This window comes from Sphaerodactylus townsendi, linkage group LG08, assembly GCF_021028975.2.
Source record: "Sphaerodactylus townsendi isolate TG3544 linkage group LG08, MPM_Stown_v2.3, whole genome shotgun sequence".
Lineage (NCBI taxonomy): Eukaryota > Metazoa > Chordata > Lepidosauria > Squamata > Sphaerodactylidae > Sphaerodactylus > Sphaerodactylus townsendi.
Window position 1 is genome coordinate 26,095,864 of NC_059432.1, and position 15,019 is coordinate 26,110,882.

The 15,019-nt window shown below is 43.9% G+C and overlaps 1 protein-coding gene across 1 annotated transcript in view; it reads right to left on the reverse strand.

Moving 5' to 3' along the window:
- Positions 1–15,019, reverse strand: part of CDH23 (cadherin related 23) — a 612,421-nt gene that overhangs the window by 155,993 nt on the left and 441,409 nt on the right. The window contains exons 22-24 of the mRNA XM_048505079.1: positions 6,466–6,655; positions 5,596–5,741; positions 3,360–3,579 (exon numbers count right to left, since the gene is read on the reverse strand). Coding sequence (XP_048361036.1) covers positions 3,360–3,579; positions 5,596–5,741; positions 6,466–6,655 — 556 coding nt within the window. The remainder of the gene's footprint in view (positions 1–3,359; positions 3,580–5,595; positions 5,742–6,465; positions 6,656–15,019) is intronic.

The window sequence follows — 15,019 nt, forward strand, 5'->3', positions numbered from 1 at the left end:
TGAGATCTTCAGAGGCATGTCATGGTGACATGCCTCTGAAGATGCCAGCCATAGATATGGGCAAAACATTAGGAGAAAAAACTACCAGACCATGTCCACAAAGGCCAGAAAACCCACAACAGCCATTCTACAGAAAGTACATTCCAAACCTACCATTTATTCAGTTCTTGTGCAAAATTTAAGGTGACACCCATTTCAACAGCAATAAAAAAGAAACTAACAGTGGTCATTTCACCATTTGTTGCGGGCCTTTTATGGCAATTAACCCGGGGCCCTGCAGCACTCCCCACTGCATCAGCAGCGACAACGCAGCCACGCCGATTCTGCCGCTCTCCTTCCCCCTCAGCATGGGTTTTTTTTTGTTGCTGGATGGAAGGGCACCTTTTGGAAAGCCCCGCGCAGAGTGGGGGCAGTGGGGAAGTGCGGGTTGTGTGTGTGTGTGTGTGTGTGTGACTACGGGGAGTTTCGCGCCGCAGATGGTGACAAGAAGCCAGCCGTCCAATCAGGACAAGGCGAGTTGTGCCTGATGTGCATGCAGCATTTTCCCAATTTTCTGCTGGAAAGCTGTCTGCACATTGCTTTGAGTGCACGTGGAGAAAGATTCACTTCTTCTTTAAAACAAACTGACGAAACAACGTTTTTTCATCATGTCTTTTTTTGTTCCTTTCGTCATGAAGAAAAAGGAAAGTGGTAACTTCCGGGATTCGCAAATTTTCCCATCGCAACACAATAGCCAATGTGAAACCAGTTCCACCCCCCAAAATGGCGCTCCAGCCAATCGGAACAGGGATCCGCCCTGCCGATCACCACTGGACACGCGGTCGTGGGGGAATTCTGCATGTTTGAAGCCGCAGCAGCCGCAAGGCTTCCCAGAGGAGAAAGCTGCCGTGGGGAGTAAGAATTCACGCTCCAAAGCAGCGATTCAAAGGAAAGCAGTTTGCATCAGCGGTTTTTTTAAAGCTGAGGAATTGCCCAGTATCAGCATTCAAAGTGGTTCAAATGATAGCTTTCAGCAAAGTGTTGGTCCAATAAATATTACTATCTGAACCCTTTGGAATCTCAAAAATTTCTTAGCACCATCACCACAGCATCACTACACATACAAAGACACCATAGTGTAAACATGGATATCCCAGTCTCTTAGGGCAAGTTCATACAATACATAAGTGATCTAAGAAATGCAGCAATATCCCACCTTCCATTGAAGACTAGGACCACGTCAACCTAGCTCAAGCTGTGGTTTTGCACTTACCATTTCCTGGTAGCTGATGTTGGTGTGGAGAGCAACCATACTAGGGACTCTACCCACGCAGTATGGGGTAATAACCAGTACTGTAATGACTCTCATACTGCAAGGGTAGCATGAATACTGGGTCAGCATAATGCTGGTATGCCAAGAACCTCGTAAAAATCACAATTAATGTTCAGTCTCAATCTGCAAAGGCAGCTGGGTAATTGTGTTATGTGCTGCTGTTGCGCCTATGCACATAGCCGCGTAACTTCCCCCTTCTCCTTTTCAGTTGTTCACTATCAGGGGTCATTCATTTGTCTTTTAGTTCTATACATCATGAAGATGCACACCAAGTTGGCCAAGAACTGGTCAAATTCATTTCAGGTTCCTACGCTTGGAGTTGTGCTCCGTTGTACTAATCACAAAGACTACCATCCCAAGCAGAGTTACACATTCTCTAATGTTGCAAACAAATTCTATTACATTGCTTGCTGTATGTATTACACTGTTCCAGTTAAGTTGTTTTTAATTTGATCTGCCTTCTCGGCTAGAAAGATGGAGTATAAATGAAGTAAATAAATAAATAAATAAGTTATTTAAAGTCAATGGGCTTTGAAGAATGTAACTCTGCTTAGGATTGCTCTATATCAGTACCCTACAACCCTGCCAAAACCTACTCTGGTCTAAACCCACTGATTTCACTGGTTGAAACTGGAATAACTCTGCATTGGATTGAACTGTAAGAGAGTTCACCATGTTATTAAAGCTAAAATTGATCAAGGTTTTCTTAGCCAGTAAAACCCTTATTCAATTTCAGCTTGAATATACTGAGTAAACACTCTTTTGGCCCCACCCAAAGTGGGGGAAGGGCGAATCAGTTGTGTGGAGTGGTGCATGGCTGTGCTGGTGGATTCAGCCTTGCCTTGCCCTGGCAAAGGGGCGAATCCACCTGTGTGCACCTGCCACAGCCCTCCCAGCAATGGGACACAGCACTGAATGCTGCATCAGTACAGCTGGGCCCCTGCTGCTGAAACAGTGGGGCTTTGCCCCAGTTGTGCTGGTGGCTGCAGCTTAGGACCTATGCACCTTTTCAGTGGCATAAATCCATTAAATGCAATGGGGGCTCCCTGGCTGGGGAGGCTTTTTTGGGTTTTAAGCTTCCCCATGCTGCCGGGAAGCCTCCTTGGGAGCAGAGGGTCAGAGCAGTTGCAGCATTGCAACCAGGCGCCTGACTTGCTGCATGGGGCTGCCTGTATATTAGTCTGAAGGAATAGTTGTGAGCTCTAGTACTAGAAACCTGGAATGAAAACAACTCAGGCTTTCTCTGACCTCGTGCACACATGCAGAATAATGCACTTTCAATCCATTTTGCAGCTGGATTTTACTGTGCGAATAGCAAAATCCACTTGCAAACAATTGTGAAAGTGGATTGAAATTGCATTATTCTGCATGTGCGGAAGGGACCTCAGTCAAGCAATCTAGCTGCTTCTGATCATCTTTTAAAGCAAACATTCTGAGATGACAACAACCAGGGAGCAGAGAACCAACTTCCAAGTTAGTATACTGTGATAAATTTGTGTGAATGATGATATTAGCAATTTTTCATTATAAATTGGTTAGGCAAACTATTTGGTTAAGTGAGCTTTCTAGCTTCAAATCTACACAGACCCTGACTCTGAGCCTGCCCAAAAGGGCAAAGAGCAGGGAACTGCCCAACCCTGAGCTTTGTATGCCTCATAGTTCATTCCTTCCGTAATGCAACATGAATACTGGTACTTAATCCATGACTTACTTCACACCATGATTAATTATTTTATTGCTTTTATTTACTTTACTTATACTTGTCTTTCTCCTTGACAGGGATCATAATGACTCACATCATTTTCCTCTCCTCCATCTTATCCTCACAACAACCCTTAGGCTGAGACTGTGTGAGTGGCCCAAAATCACCCAGTGAACTTTCATGACTGAATGGGGATTCAAACCTGAGTTTCCCAGATTCTAGTCCTACACTTTAACCATGCTTGTATTGTGCAAACCATAAAGATAACAGTTTGTGCTAAAAAACTATTTGAAACATGAGCTAGAAGAAACAGTGAGACAGGGGAAAGATTCAGTCATCACTGACCTCTGACAGTGAGAGTGCTGGTAGAACTCTTGGATGGCACTCCAGCATCACTGGCCACCACTCGGAGATAATACTCAGCAATCCTCTCCCGGTCCAGAACAGCTATGGAGTTGATAAGGCCAGTGCTGCTGTTGATACGAAAGTCCATTCTTGGCATACCCACTTGCATGCGATACGTCACCTGACCATTCAAATCTTCATCAAGGTCAATGGCTACCACCTAAAACAGAAAGCAAAAGAAAAGTACAAATGTCAAATTCAGGGGTCCTCAGTGTAGTGCCCATAGGTTCCATGGCATCTGCTGACACCCACCACATGTTTTTAGGAAGTGGGTGAGGGTAGGTAAGCAGAGGCATAGCAAGGGGGAATAGCACCCAGTGCACCAGTGCATCCTCTGGCCCCATCCCGCCGCGTCGAGCATCCCCCTTGGTCCCCTTGGAGCTACGCCTCTGCAGGCTGGGTTCTTAGCCAGCAATGCTTCTGATTGACTATCGGAGATTTGATTGGCTGTGCAGATCTTTTAAAATGTTGCTTTGGCATCAGCTGCCACCAGAACACAACAATCTACACAATTACTGAAGTTAAGCTGTGGGCCTGTGGCAATCATTTTGTGACTGGCTCTACCTCCTGTGGCAGCCATTTAGTGGCAGCCATTCTGTTGCTGCACCCACCATGCCATGCCAGAATACTAAATGTGCCCACAGGCTCAAAAAGGCTCTAGTGAGCTCTTCTTCATGAAGGTAAAGCCAAAAGCCTCAGATCCTAGCAGTATAATGTCTTGTTTCTCACAACTGGCACAAAATTCAGTAGCTACCTTTTATGTGTTGTGTCAGCTGTCCCCTCTCCACACATACACAATTATATGATTTTATCAACAGCATTAAAAGTTTCCTAATGTTTGTGGGCAGAGGGGGCAACCGATTGTGATCCAAAACATTCAAAATGATTTCTTATCTAGCCCAGAAGCATTACACCGCTAACACAGGTATGAAGTCTAGGGTCCAGGTGAACCACTAAGGATATGCTGGTGGAGTGTGGGAACTTCTGCATCCTAAAATATGGCTACCTTGCTCTTAAAGAGGCTATTAGGGAAGACGGGAACATAGACTTTCAGGTATAAGAGAAGCAAATGGCTAATGATTAAATGTACGAAGGGGTTCCAGTCAGTCAAGTATTTATCCTGGTGTTTATTTCTTCCAGTATCCCTTGGACTATTCTAATATGGAATAATGGAGACAGCACTAACTGTGATCACCTGAGGTAAATACGAGCCATTTATGATTCCAAGATATTTTTGAAAAATATTGGGACTGTGATGTTGGATTCATAGAAAGTTGTAACTGAAGTGCAGGAATGAAGATACCACCCATCTGTTTTCCAAATGAGAGAAGGGCTGGTGTGGTTTCCTAGTAGCTGCTGTGGTTGCTGATATAGCAGCTTGGCAACAGGACTTTCACTTGGCAAGTTTCCTTGCATTTTCCCTGCTCCAATCCCCTGCGGCACCCATTTGTTTCCCCATTTTCATTTAAAAAATTGACCTCTGAAATATCATAATCTGCCTCTCAGATCCTTTGACTTCCCACTGTGCATTTTAAATAAAAGTAAGGTTCTAGCCCCTTTTTGGCACAAATGTCAGGGGAAATGCATATTTACACAATGGCTAGGAATTTACTTTTTCTGAGACACAGATTGTTATAGTGCTATAATTATATATCAATTGCCAGATAAACACACACACAAACGCATACAAAAAGCACCGTTGTGTGGAAAGGTGTGTATGCTGCCATGGGGACAGAAAATAGCATCAGTATGGGCAGAGCCAGGAAGATTCAGAGTTTCCTTCCCACAAAGGTGACAATCCAGCTTTGTTATGATCTCCCCCCAAATATAGTGGCAAAGTGCCCATGGGGTGAGGAGGCGATGCCCCAGGTGCCTCCTGGTGTGGAGCATGGCCAGGGCATGAAGGAGGCATGGTGGGGGCGTTCTGGTGTGGGTGGCACCACGGTAGGCGTGCATGTGCCCCGGGCGCCGTTGCTCTGCCCCTGCCCAAATACTTCAGCAAAGTTGTGGAAATGATCTCAGGAAAAAATGGGGAAGTACCACAACACTATGACAAAGTGGGCAGACAACCCATGTGCAAATAGCTATCTGTGGAATGAACAATCCCAGAGAAGGGTTAAAACACCACTCATTTTGTCTACTGCTGAAATAGAAAGAGACAAGGAATAAGATTCACCTGGAAGACGGATGACCCTGCTGGAAGACCCTCAGGAATCTCAGTGATAAAAGGTACATTTTGGAAAATGGGGTCATTGTCATTGAGGTCCAGTAAGTTGACAAACACAGTGGCACTGCTTGTGGCCCTTAGGGGTGGTCTCCCACCTGCAGAGAAGAGATGCAGCTTCAATATTACCAAGTTCCCCTTTTCACTGAACATCTTAAAGAAGTGTTTTCAAGATTTGCCATAGAGAAATCTCCTTAAACCAGTTTGGGCGTCCTCAGCTAGATGGTTGTCTACTTTTATTTAGAAATCAGACTTCAGAAATGTCAGTATCATAACAAAACAGTTAAAGTAAATTACAGAACAGTGAAAGTTAGAATGTTTTGTGACCTTAAGCAGACCTTTGTTGCTGGTCTTGCCATGATAGACTCATTTAATAGATTGTAGGAAAAAGTTAACAGACCGAATTTTCCCGACTAGCCTGCTCACACCAGAAATAATAAGCTAACCAGGGTCTGCCATGGTTATTATTTGGATGGGATACACCAAGGAAGATGGGGGTTGCTGTGCAGAGAAAGGCAATGGCAAACCACCTCTACTCATTTCTTCCCTGAAAAGCCTGTAGTCCTGGGGTTGCCATGAGTCAGTGGCAACTTGATGACACACTATTATTATTATTATTATTATTATTATTATTATTATTATTATTATTATTATTATTATTATTATTATTATTATTATTATTATTATTATTATAGGGGAATGTAGCATTTTAAACATAAATGCATGCTATGTGAGAATGGGGAAACAAATCCTATGTTGGTAGCAAAAGGGGATAGCTAACTGGGTGCAAAAAGGTGCACAGAGCAACTGAAACAAGCATACGATCAGTGACGGAGACCACAATCTTCCTCATGAGTTCAGCTTCCTGGGGGTTTGGATTCTCTCTGTCCAGTACAACTCCTGTAGTCCGAATCTTCCCGGTTGTGCTGTTAAGACTGTAGAATTTATTTGGTGGTCTGATGCTATACACAAGGGAACCATTTTCTGCCAGGTCCGGGTCAAAAGCTGCCACCTACGAAGAACAAAAGAACAATGGAATATTAACATTTGGGGAAAAATAATACTCCTTTTTATTTCTGAATATATTTATGCATTTACACATTTAACTGATATATTTTTTAAAATGAAAAAGGTAGATGATGGAAAGCACAACTCCAATTCCATGCTCGGTTTTATCTAGGGTCGGGACCTGGGCTCCCACTGAAAAAACTGTTCTGACAGTTTCCACTGATGAAGCACTAGTCATAATTACTGTGCAAATACCCCCAGAAGCCATGCAGAACAGTTAAGGAATTGTTAAAGACAAGGAAATCAGAGTTTCATAGTTCTGTCCCATCTCACTGACATTTGCTTCAGCTAAATAGGTAGCAGAAGGTCCGGCTGACTTCAAGATTCTGATTTGTATACTGTGTGGCCCAATTGTTGGTTTGGTTTGCGGATGACTAAGACATCTAGAAATAGCAGTTTTCCTTCATTTTATTTTTCCGTAGTAAATTGGATGTTTGGGTAGATCTTGTTGATATGGTCCAGGAACAGTATACAGAAAACCTACGCACACTGATAGATATCTGCGCAAAAACTCCAATCATCATCTAGGACAAAAAAGGAGCACCATAAAAACTTTGGCAGATCACGCAAACAGAATCTGTGAACCCCACCTCCTTCAAGATGAATTGAACCACCTAAACCGGGCTCTACAAGCTAATGGTTACTCTACTACAGACATCAGAAGAGCTGCAAGACCAAGAACAAGCCACATGAACAAAGATAAAGAGCCATCTAGAGAGAAAGTGTTCTTACCATACAAGGGAACCACTGACCACATAGGAAAACTGATGAAGAAGCATAACCTACAAACAATCTACAGACCCACTAAGAAAATTCAACAAATGCTACGTTCAGCAAAGGATAAGAGGGATCCTCTAGCTATTGCAGGAGTCTACCGCATACCATGTAGCTGTGGACAAGTCTACATAGGGACCACCACATAGGGACCACCAAACGCAGCGCTCAGACACGAATCAAAGGGCCTTTCCCCACTTTAAAAAAGATGGAGATTCCCACCGGGTTTGTTTGCTGCGGGACATTTTGAGCGCGGGGTCATGCCCCCCACTGCAGCTTCTGCCCCTCAAACGAGCAGCCACCAGGAATCCCCACTTTGAAGCTGTGGTACGCGCGTTGAGCTCAGGGGCTATCCTGATTGGCTGCTGCTGCTGGGCAGATGGGCGGAACTATGGGGGAAGGGGGAGTGCTTCATCACTGCAAGAAAATACTCTTTTGGCTAGCGTGTTGCAGTGCCACTATGCCCCAGTGGGAAGGAGGAGCGGCGGGGGGGAGCCGCCGTTGCCTGCCGCGAGACTTACTTGCAAGTAAAGGGGGCTCCGGGGAGCGGGGCTCAGCTCTTCAGCCTGGAGTCGGTGCGACTCTGCTGGGCTATGCCCGTAATACAGACTGACTGGGGGGCTCCACATGTTAATAGGGTTCAATGTATCTGCTGCCCTCCCCGAAAGGGCTCAGGGGGGCGCAAAGCTCTGCAGGTTCTCTGGGCAAACCCCCTGATCTTCCCCCCGGCTGGGGTGAGAACTCCTTCCCTGCAGCCTGGCTCATTCGGACAGGCGCTGGAGAAGACGGGGGTCGTGCATCTTTGATCCCCCCCACCGTTTGTTTTGCAGCGCTTTTCCTTCTGGCAACACACACACACACAGCCTCCCTCCAAATCCCGTTGTTCTGCTTTCCCACCGGCTGCTCGTTGGCTAATTTGGAGGCGCTGAGCCTCCGCCGGAGTGATTGAAAGAGGATGGGTTTAGCCCGCCCTCTTCGCCACTGAGTCTCCTTCGGCAGCAAGACTGGGGAGGGGGGGGGAGAGGGCAGATGCCCAAGAAGCCTCCTCGCACGTACATGAACAAAAGGGAGCCAAAGAGATTTAAAAAAAAAACAACGAAGAAACGAATCTCTGTCGTTTCAAAGTGACAAGCAGACGACGAGTTTCCAGACAAAAAAAGGGAAACGAATTCTGCGTGCGCATTGAGCACACCCCCGCCGTGTCCTAATTGGACGGCAGGATCCACGGGACTCTCTGCCGGGCGAAAATCAAGCCGGGAGTCACCACCGGGCTTCCTCACTGCCCCGCGCTCCCAGCGGATTTTCCCAAAAGCTTCTGTTCCAAACAGGAACAGAAATGACCCGCGCTGAGGGGGTAGCAGAGCGGCAGAATCGAAGCAGCTGCGTTCTCGCTGCTGCTGTAGTGGGGATTGTGGCTGGACCCCGCGCTACTTGCCGTGAGTAGCGCGCAACAAAAGGTGAATGGGGAAAGGCCCAAAGAACACGAAAGGTACTGCAGACTATTTCAGCCAGAAAAATCAGCAGTAGCAAAACACATAATAAACCAACCTGGACACATAATTTTATTTGAAAACACAGAAATTCTGGACCACTCTGACAACCACTACGTCAGACTACACAGAGAAGCCACTGAAATCCACAAGCACATGGACAATTTCAACAGGAAGGAAGAAACCATGAAAATGAACAGAATTCGGCTGCCAGTGTTGAAAAACACTAGAATCAAGACAGTGACTAATCAGCTCCACACAAACCCAGGACAACTATAGATAATAGCAATCAAAGGGAACAAAGGCCATGTTACTTCTATTCAGATGCATTCACCTATTGACCTTGCTATCTTCATTGTGACTCACATGCTACAGACTTCATTGTTACATGCCAAGCTACTTCTATTCAGATGGCCTCACCTATTGACCTCACAGTATATATACTCCACTTGCTTTCCTTTTTTACATCAGATCCTCTGAAGATGCCAGCCACAGATGCAAGCGAAACGTCAGGAGAGAATGCTGCTAGAACACAGCCATACAGCCCGGAAACCACACAGCACTCCAGTGATTCCGGCCGTGAAAGCCTTCGACAATAGATATCTTAGATTGTTTTCCATCAAAGAAGAAAAAGCCCTCACCTGTTCTTGTGCATTTTCCAAGTTGCTAGTTCATTTCAATTATTTTTATGGCTGCCACTGTTCTGGTTTTGAGAAGTTTGTATTTATTATTTGATATTATTATTTAGTCCTTTTTACTTATTATTATTTATGATCATTATTTATTATTATTTAGTCTTCATTATTTATTATTTAGTCCCCTGAGAGTACTCTACGTTTTATTTTGGGTTTTGTAAATTACCTAGATAACAAATAAAAGTAAACAACAGCAGTAGCGGCAGGAACAACCATTGTAAATGGGCCAGGTGGGCTGTTGTGGGGCTGGTGATGATGGTGGTCCTTTTGGTGTCACTTTCTTTGCAGCAGACTGACTATCAGATGGTGTCTTGTCCTCTTGAACAAAATCTTCAGGATGGTTTTGTGATGATGTTACAATGTTTGATTAATTTTTAAAGTTTTGACTTTTTTGGTTTAGGATTGTAATTAGCTGCAACTGAGGGGGAGGGGAGGGGAGAAAAAAGATTGTGTATAAATCACTTACATAAAAAAATGAGGTACACTGCCCACAAAAATGGGGTACACTTCAAGATGGAAAACAGATGGCTGAATTTACTTCTGAGAATCAACCTGCAATTGCACATCTATGGCTAGAAATTGTCCAGCAGCAAGTGATCAAGCAGGCTTGTCTTCTGAAGTTATTGAGGTACTTTTTAATTACACAGAAATAAATTATATTTTATCAGCCAACACAGAGTGGATTTCATGTATTATTAAGCAATGATGCTTCTTGTTGTATCATGCCAACGTATTGTTTCCAAGAGAAACAAGTGTCAGGAGTCAGAATGATACCAAAATTAATGGTGCACTCACAGAACAAAGTTTGTTCTTGGAGGAGGAGAGATGGAGAGCTGAAAGGCCAGTTAAAAGAGTTAATTTTGATACAGAGAATGTGGACTAGAGCCCTTTGGTATTTCCCCTCCTCCCCAAAAGATTAACTTTTCATTATGGTATGTTTTAAACACAGTCTTTCCTGTTTGATGATTTTGTGGATTCTCTCCGCTTTCCCCTCATTTATTTTCTGTTTCACACCCATCATTTTTCTCGTAGTGTGATGGAGAATAATTCTCCCTCTCCCTCTCTTTTATTTTGCCAGAGGGATTTGAAAGGCTTTAAATCAATGCCTTTCAGAGAGGTCCTTGACGGAGGTCACAAGTGAAGCTGAGAAAGCAGAAACTGGCTAAAAATTTATTTAAAGGAACAACCATATCCCGCAAACACATTCTCGAACACAAACAGAGAGACCATGATATGATTACAACAAAGAAAACAGAGCATAGATACAGTATAAAAACTATTAGCTGGGCCCACTCCTGCGCAATCCCTGAAAGTGAAACAAAGCAGGGCCTTGTGGTATAGAAAGCTGACAGGAAAAAAAGCAGTGACTAAATGCATATCTGTCAAAGCAATGACTTGCAACCTTTCTACTGAAATGTACCTACTATATATCTGCCATGGAATGCTTGTGCATTATGGAGGATTTTGTAGAATTTTTATAGGGTGCAAACTCAGTTCATGCAGGGCATTGGAAAGCCTTGTTGAGTCTCATCGTAACCTTGCGTGAACTGAGAGTGCATCCAAGAGTACTTGCTCCACACTTCAGCTGAACATCAGAAAGGAAGATTGATAGTTATTAGCAATCTGTTGCTCAGGGTCACTTGTCCATCTTTACTGATTTTCTCATTGAGGAATCCTAATGAACCTCTGAGAGACCCAGAGCTCCCTGGAAAACAGTTTGAAAATCACTGTGCTAAAGGATGTCTATCGATCGGCTGAGCAAAGCCATCACTGGCAAAGCTGTCCCTGCTCCACAATCTGTAAACAACTCCTGTGTTCCAGGTAAAACCCAAACCAAACACAATGCTTTTGTTCATTGCATCAGGGTTTTGAACAGGTGAACTTCCTGCCTAGCATGAGAGAGAGAGAAGGCTGGTGTCTGAAACACATTTTTTTTCCTGAAAGGGACAAAGGCAGGCAAAGAGCCTTTGCTGCAAGGAGGCTGAAGCACTTGGAAGAAGTGCAGGATTTCTAGAGACCTGATGTGGAGAAGCAGATCTTTAGCCTTGTAGGAGTAGCCCTGTGCCCCCATCCATGCTCTACCTTTACATCTTCAAATCACACAAATCTTACAAAAGTCCCCAGAAAAAGAGAACCAGTTCAGGGAAGTGCTGGAATTCTCTGCTACTCGTGGAACTGGGGCATGCACAACCGTGTTTTATGGAAACAGTGATATAAAGTGCTGGAGAATTTCAATGCAAGCAGTTCTCACCTAGGGCAATTCTCCTGAACTAAAAACAACATCTAGTATTGTGAGGAACAGAGTAAGTGTGGTAAAGTGGTTAAGAGTGGCAGGACTCTAATGTGGAGAGCTAGGTTTGATTCCCTACTCCTCCACATGAAACCTGCTAGGTGACCTTGGGTCAGTCACAGCTCTCTCAGCCTGGAAAGTTGATGTGGTGTAATAGTTAAGGTGTTAAACTGGGACTTAGGAAACTCAGGTTCAAATCCCCACACATGCCATGGAAGCTTGCTGGGTGATCTTGAGCCAATCACACACTCTCAGCCCTGATACTAACTCTGGGTAGTATTTGGATGGGAGACTTCCATGAAATATCAGGGAGTGTGATGTGGAGGAAGGCAATGGCAAACCAGCCCCATAACATCTCTTGCCTTGACAACCCTACAGGATTCACTATAAGTCAGCTGTGACTAGACAGAAAAAAGGGGGTGGGGACTGATGCTTATGATAATCCTGTAAAAACACCATGTAAAAACACCAGAAGAGAATTTGATCTGATGCTCTACAGAGCCTAATCTATAACCTGATGCTCTGAAAAGCCTAATCAAGTATAGACATTTTTATAGTTTACTTGATTCAAAATTTAGCTGAGATGAGCATTGCCAACTGCTAGAGAAACATATTGTCCTTTCCTTTTAAAAGATGCTTCATGGAATGCTTTATGGAATGTTATTTATTAGATGATATCATTTCATGGAAGTCTCCCATTTCTTCCACATTGTGAAAAGAAGGAGAAACTGGACTGGAAGATAAGGACTGTTAATATCTTGAGCTTGTTTGGAGGTTCTAGCAGGGGAGCGCAGGTAATGTACACCCTTGACCAAAGAACGTTACACTTCTTCTATCTGGGATGGTCGTCTTCTTCCACCTAGTGCGCAGCTTTGGGCACATGGAGCAGTGAGGGAGGACCAAATACCTGCCTAGCCAGCCAGATCAGCCAAATCAACCCTGGCGATCAATGAGGTAACAGATGTCACAGCCAGATCACCCTCACATCCAAGACTGTTAATATCTTGGAACCCAATTATGGATTACAAATGTTTAATGTGGAATATGAATGGAGATAATATTCCACAAAAGGGGAGGAAAATATTTCATTATTTGAAAAAGATCAAACAAGATATAATTTGTCAACAAGAAATTTGTCCACAACAAAAAAATGATATAAAATATTTGATTCATCTGTGCATGTGTTTTTTTGGCTGTCCTAAATATGAAGTAGAAAGGGGAAAGTTTCTGACTAAATGAATAGCTAAATTTGCTCCCTTTCCTGATACTGTAAAATTAAGGCTGTTTCTTAATGGTCTAAATCACAAGTGTCAAACCCGCGGCCCTCCAGATGTTATGGACCACAGTTCCCATCATCCCCTGCCAGTATGCTGGCAGTGGATGATGGGAACTGTGGTCCATAACATCTGGAGGGCTGTGAGTTTGACACCTATGGCCTATGAGCTGTTAAACTTAAATAAACTATGAACTAATATGGAGACAGAAAAATGGAAACTCAAGAGAATATACATATTTTTCAGAAAGACACATACCTTTTTTTAGAATAGATATTATCTGGGTTTCTAGAGACTTAGTGTCTAAGGTACCTAAAGTACCAAAGCCTTTTTCAGATCATAATCCTGTAATTCTGGTTTGAAAGAGAAAACTCAATCCTTTCAGAAGGAGAAGAAATGAAACATTACTTCAAAAGGACACAATTGTTCAGTACTGTAAGAAAAAATTAAAAGACGTTTTTGAACTCATAAATAAGAAGCACGCCCAGACTTACCTGGGGCGCTGTTTGTGGCAGGGAGGTTTGAGCGGACAGCTCGCCTTCCCCCGTGCTGAAGGGACGGGTCATGTGATGGGGAAGAATCGTCATGTGACGAGGGAGCCGGGCAGGCTATATAAGCCAATGCCCGACTCGGCTCAGCCTCCCCACGAGGCTGCGTTCAAGTGAACCCACCCTCCCTCTCTAAGTTTGGGCAGTTGAATTATTGAACGTTGTTTATTGTTATACATTTGTCGCAGTCTGGGCAGTTTTTAAGGCACAGGGGCACATCCTTTGTGGGTAGGCAGGCTTGCATGCCAGATCTTCCACGGCGGGGGCCTTAATAAGAGGTCTGGGGTTGTGGAGGGCTTTGAGGGTTCAGGCCTGGAAGTCCTGTCTTGAGCTCTCCATCCCCGGCAGGAGAGGGTGTCACAAATGGGTAGGCGCCCAAGTGGCATCTAGAAACCTCCGGTCCCGGTCCCCTATGGGGGACGGTGCCGGGTCAGCGGTTCGCTGCCCGAAGGACCGGGGGTCAGCAATGGGCTGACAAGGACCAGGGTCAGTGGTTCGCTGCCTGGTTGGCCAGGATATGCCCCGTTATGCTTGCCCAGCTTCCAAAAAGTTACATGTTATTTGTTAATAAACCGGGCTGCGGCCATTTTCATTCCAACAAGTAAGGATTATGTGTGATTTATTGGGTTTGCGAAATCCGCACATCTGCCCGCAAGGGAGTAGACTTCAGAATGATTTGGGATGCAAGCAAAGCTTTTACTAGAGGCTGGTACAATGTAATTGTAAGCTTTGGAAAACAGACTGGGAAAATGCAGAATATTTTAGAGAAGATCAGAAAAAAAGAGAAGGTACTTTAAAAAATCCAAAATATTTTGCAATAGGTAATATCTTTACAACAGTTATCTATGCCAGCACTCAGAGAAATGGAAACAAAACTAAAATAAAATATTATTACCTTCTTGCAAATACAATATCTTTTTCTTTTCTCTCTCTTTTCTCAATTTGTGTTCTAACCATTTTCTTGGTTTGTTTGCAAATTCAAAGTACTGAATAGTGATATGATTAGATAGGAGGATTGGGAGTATAAAACAGGAAAGAGACTTGTACATTCAGAGCATTTAATGATGACTTGGTGCTAATTTTAGAAAACCCTTAAAGGTAGTTGAATTCTTAAGATTGAAATTGAGAGAATTCAGTGGATTAGTAGGTTTTAAAAGTAATAAACAGAAAATGAAAGTTTTACCCAGAGGTGGGATCCAACCAGTTCTCACCACTTCTCTAGAAGTGGTTACTGTTT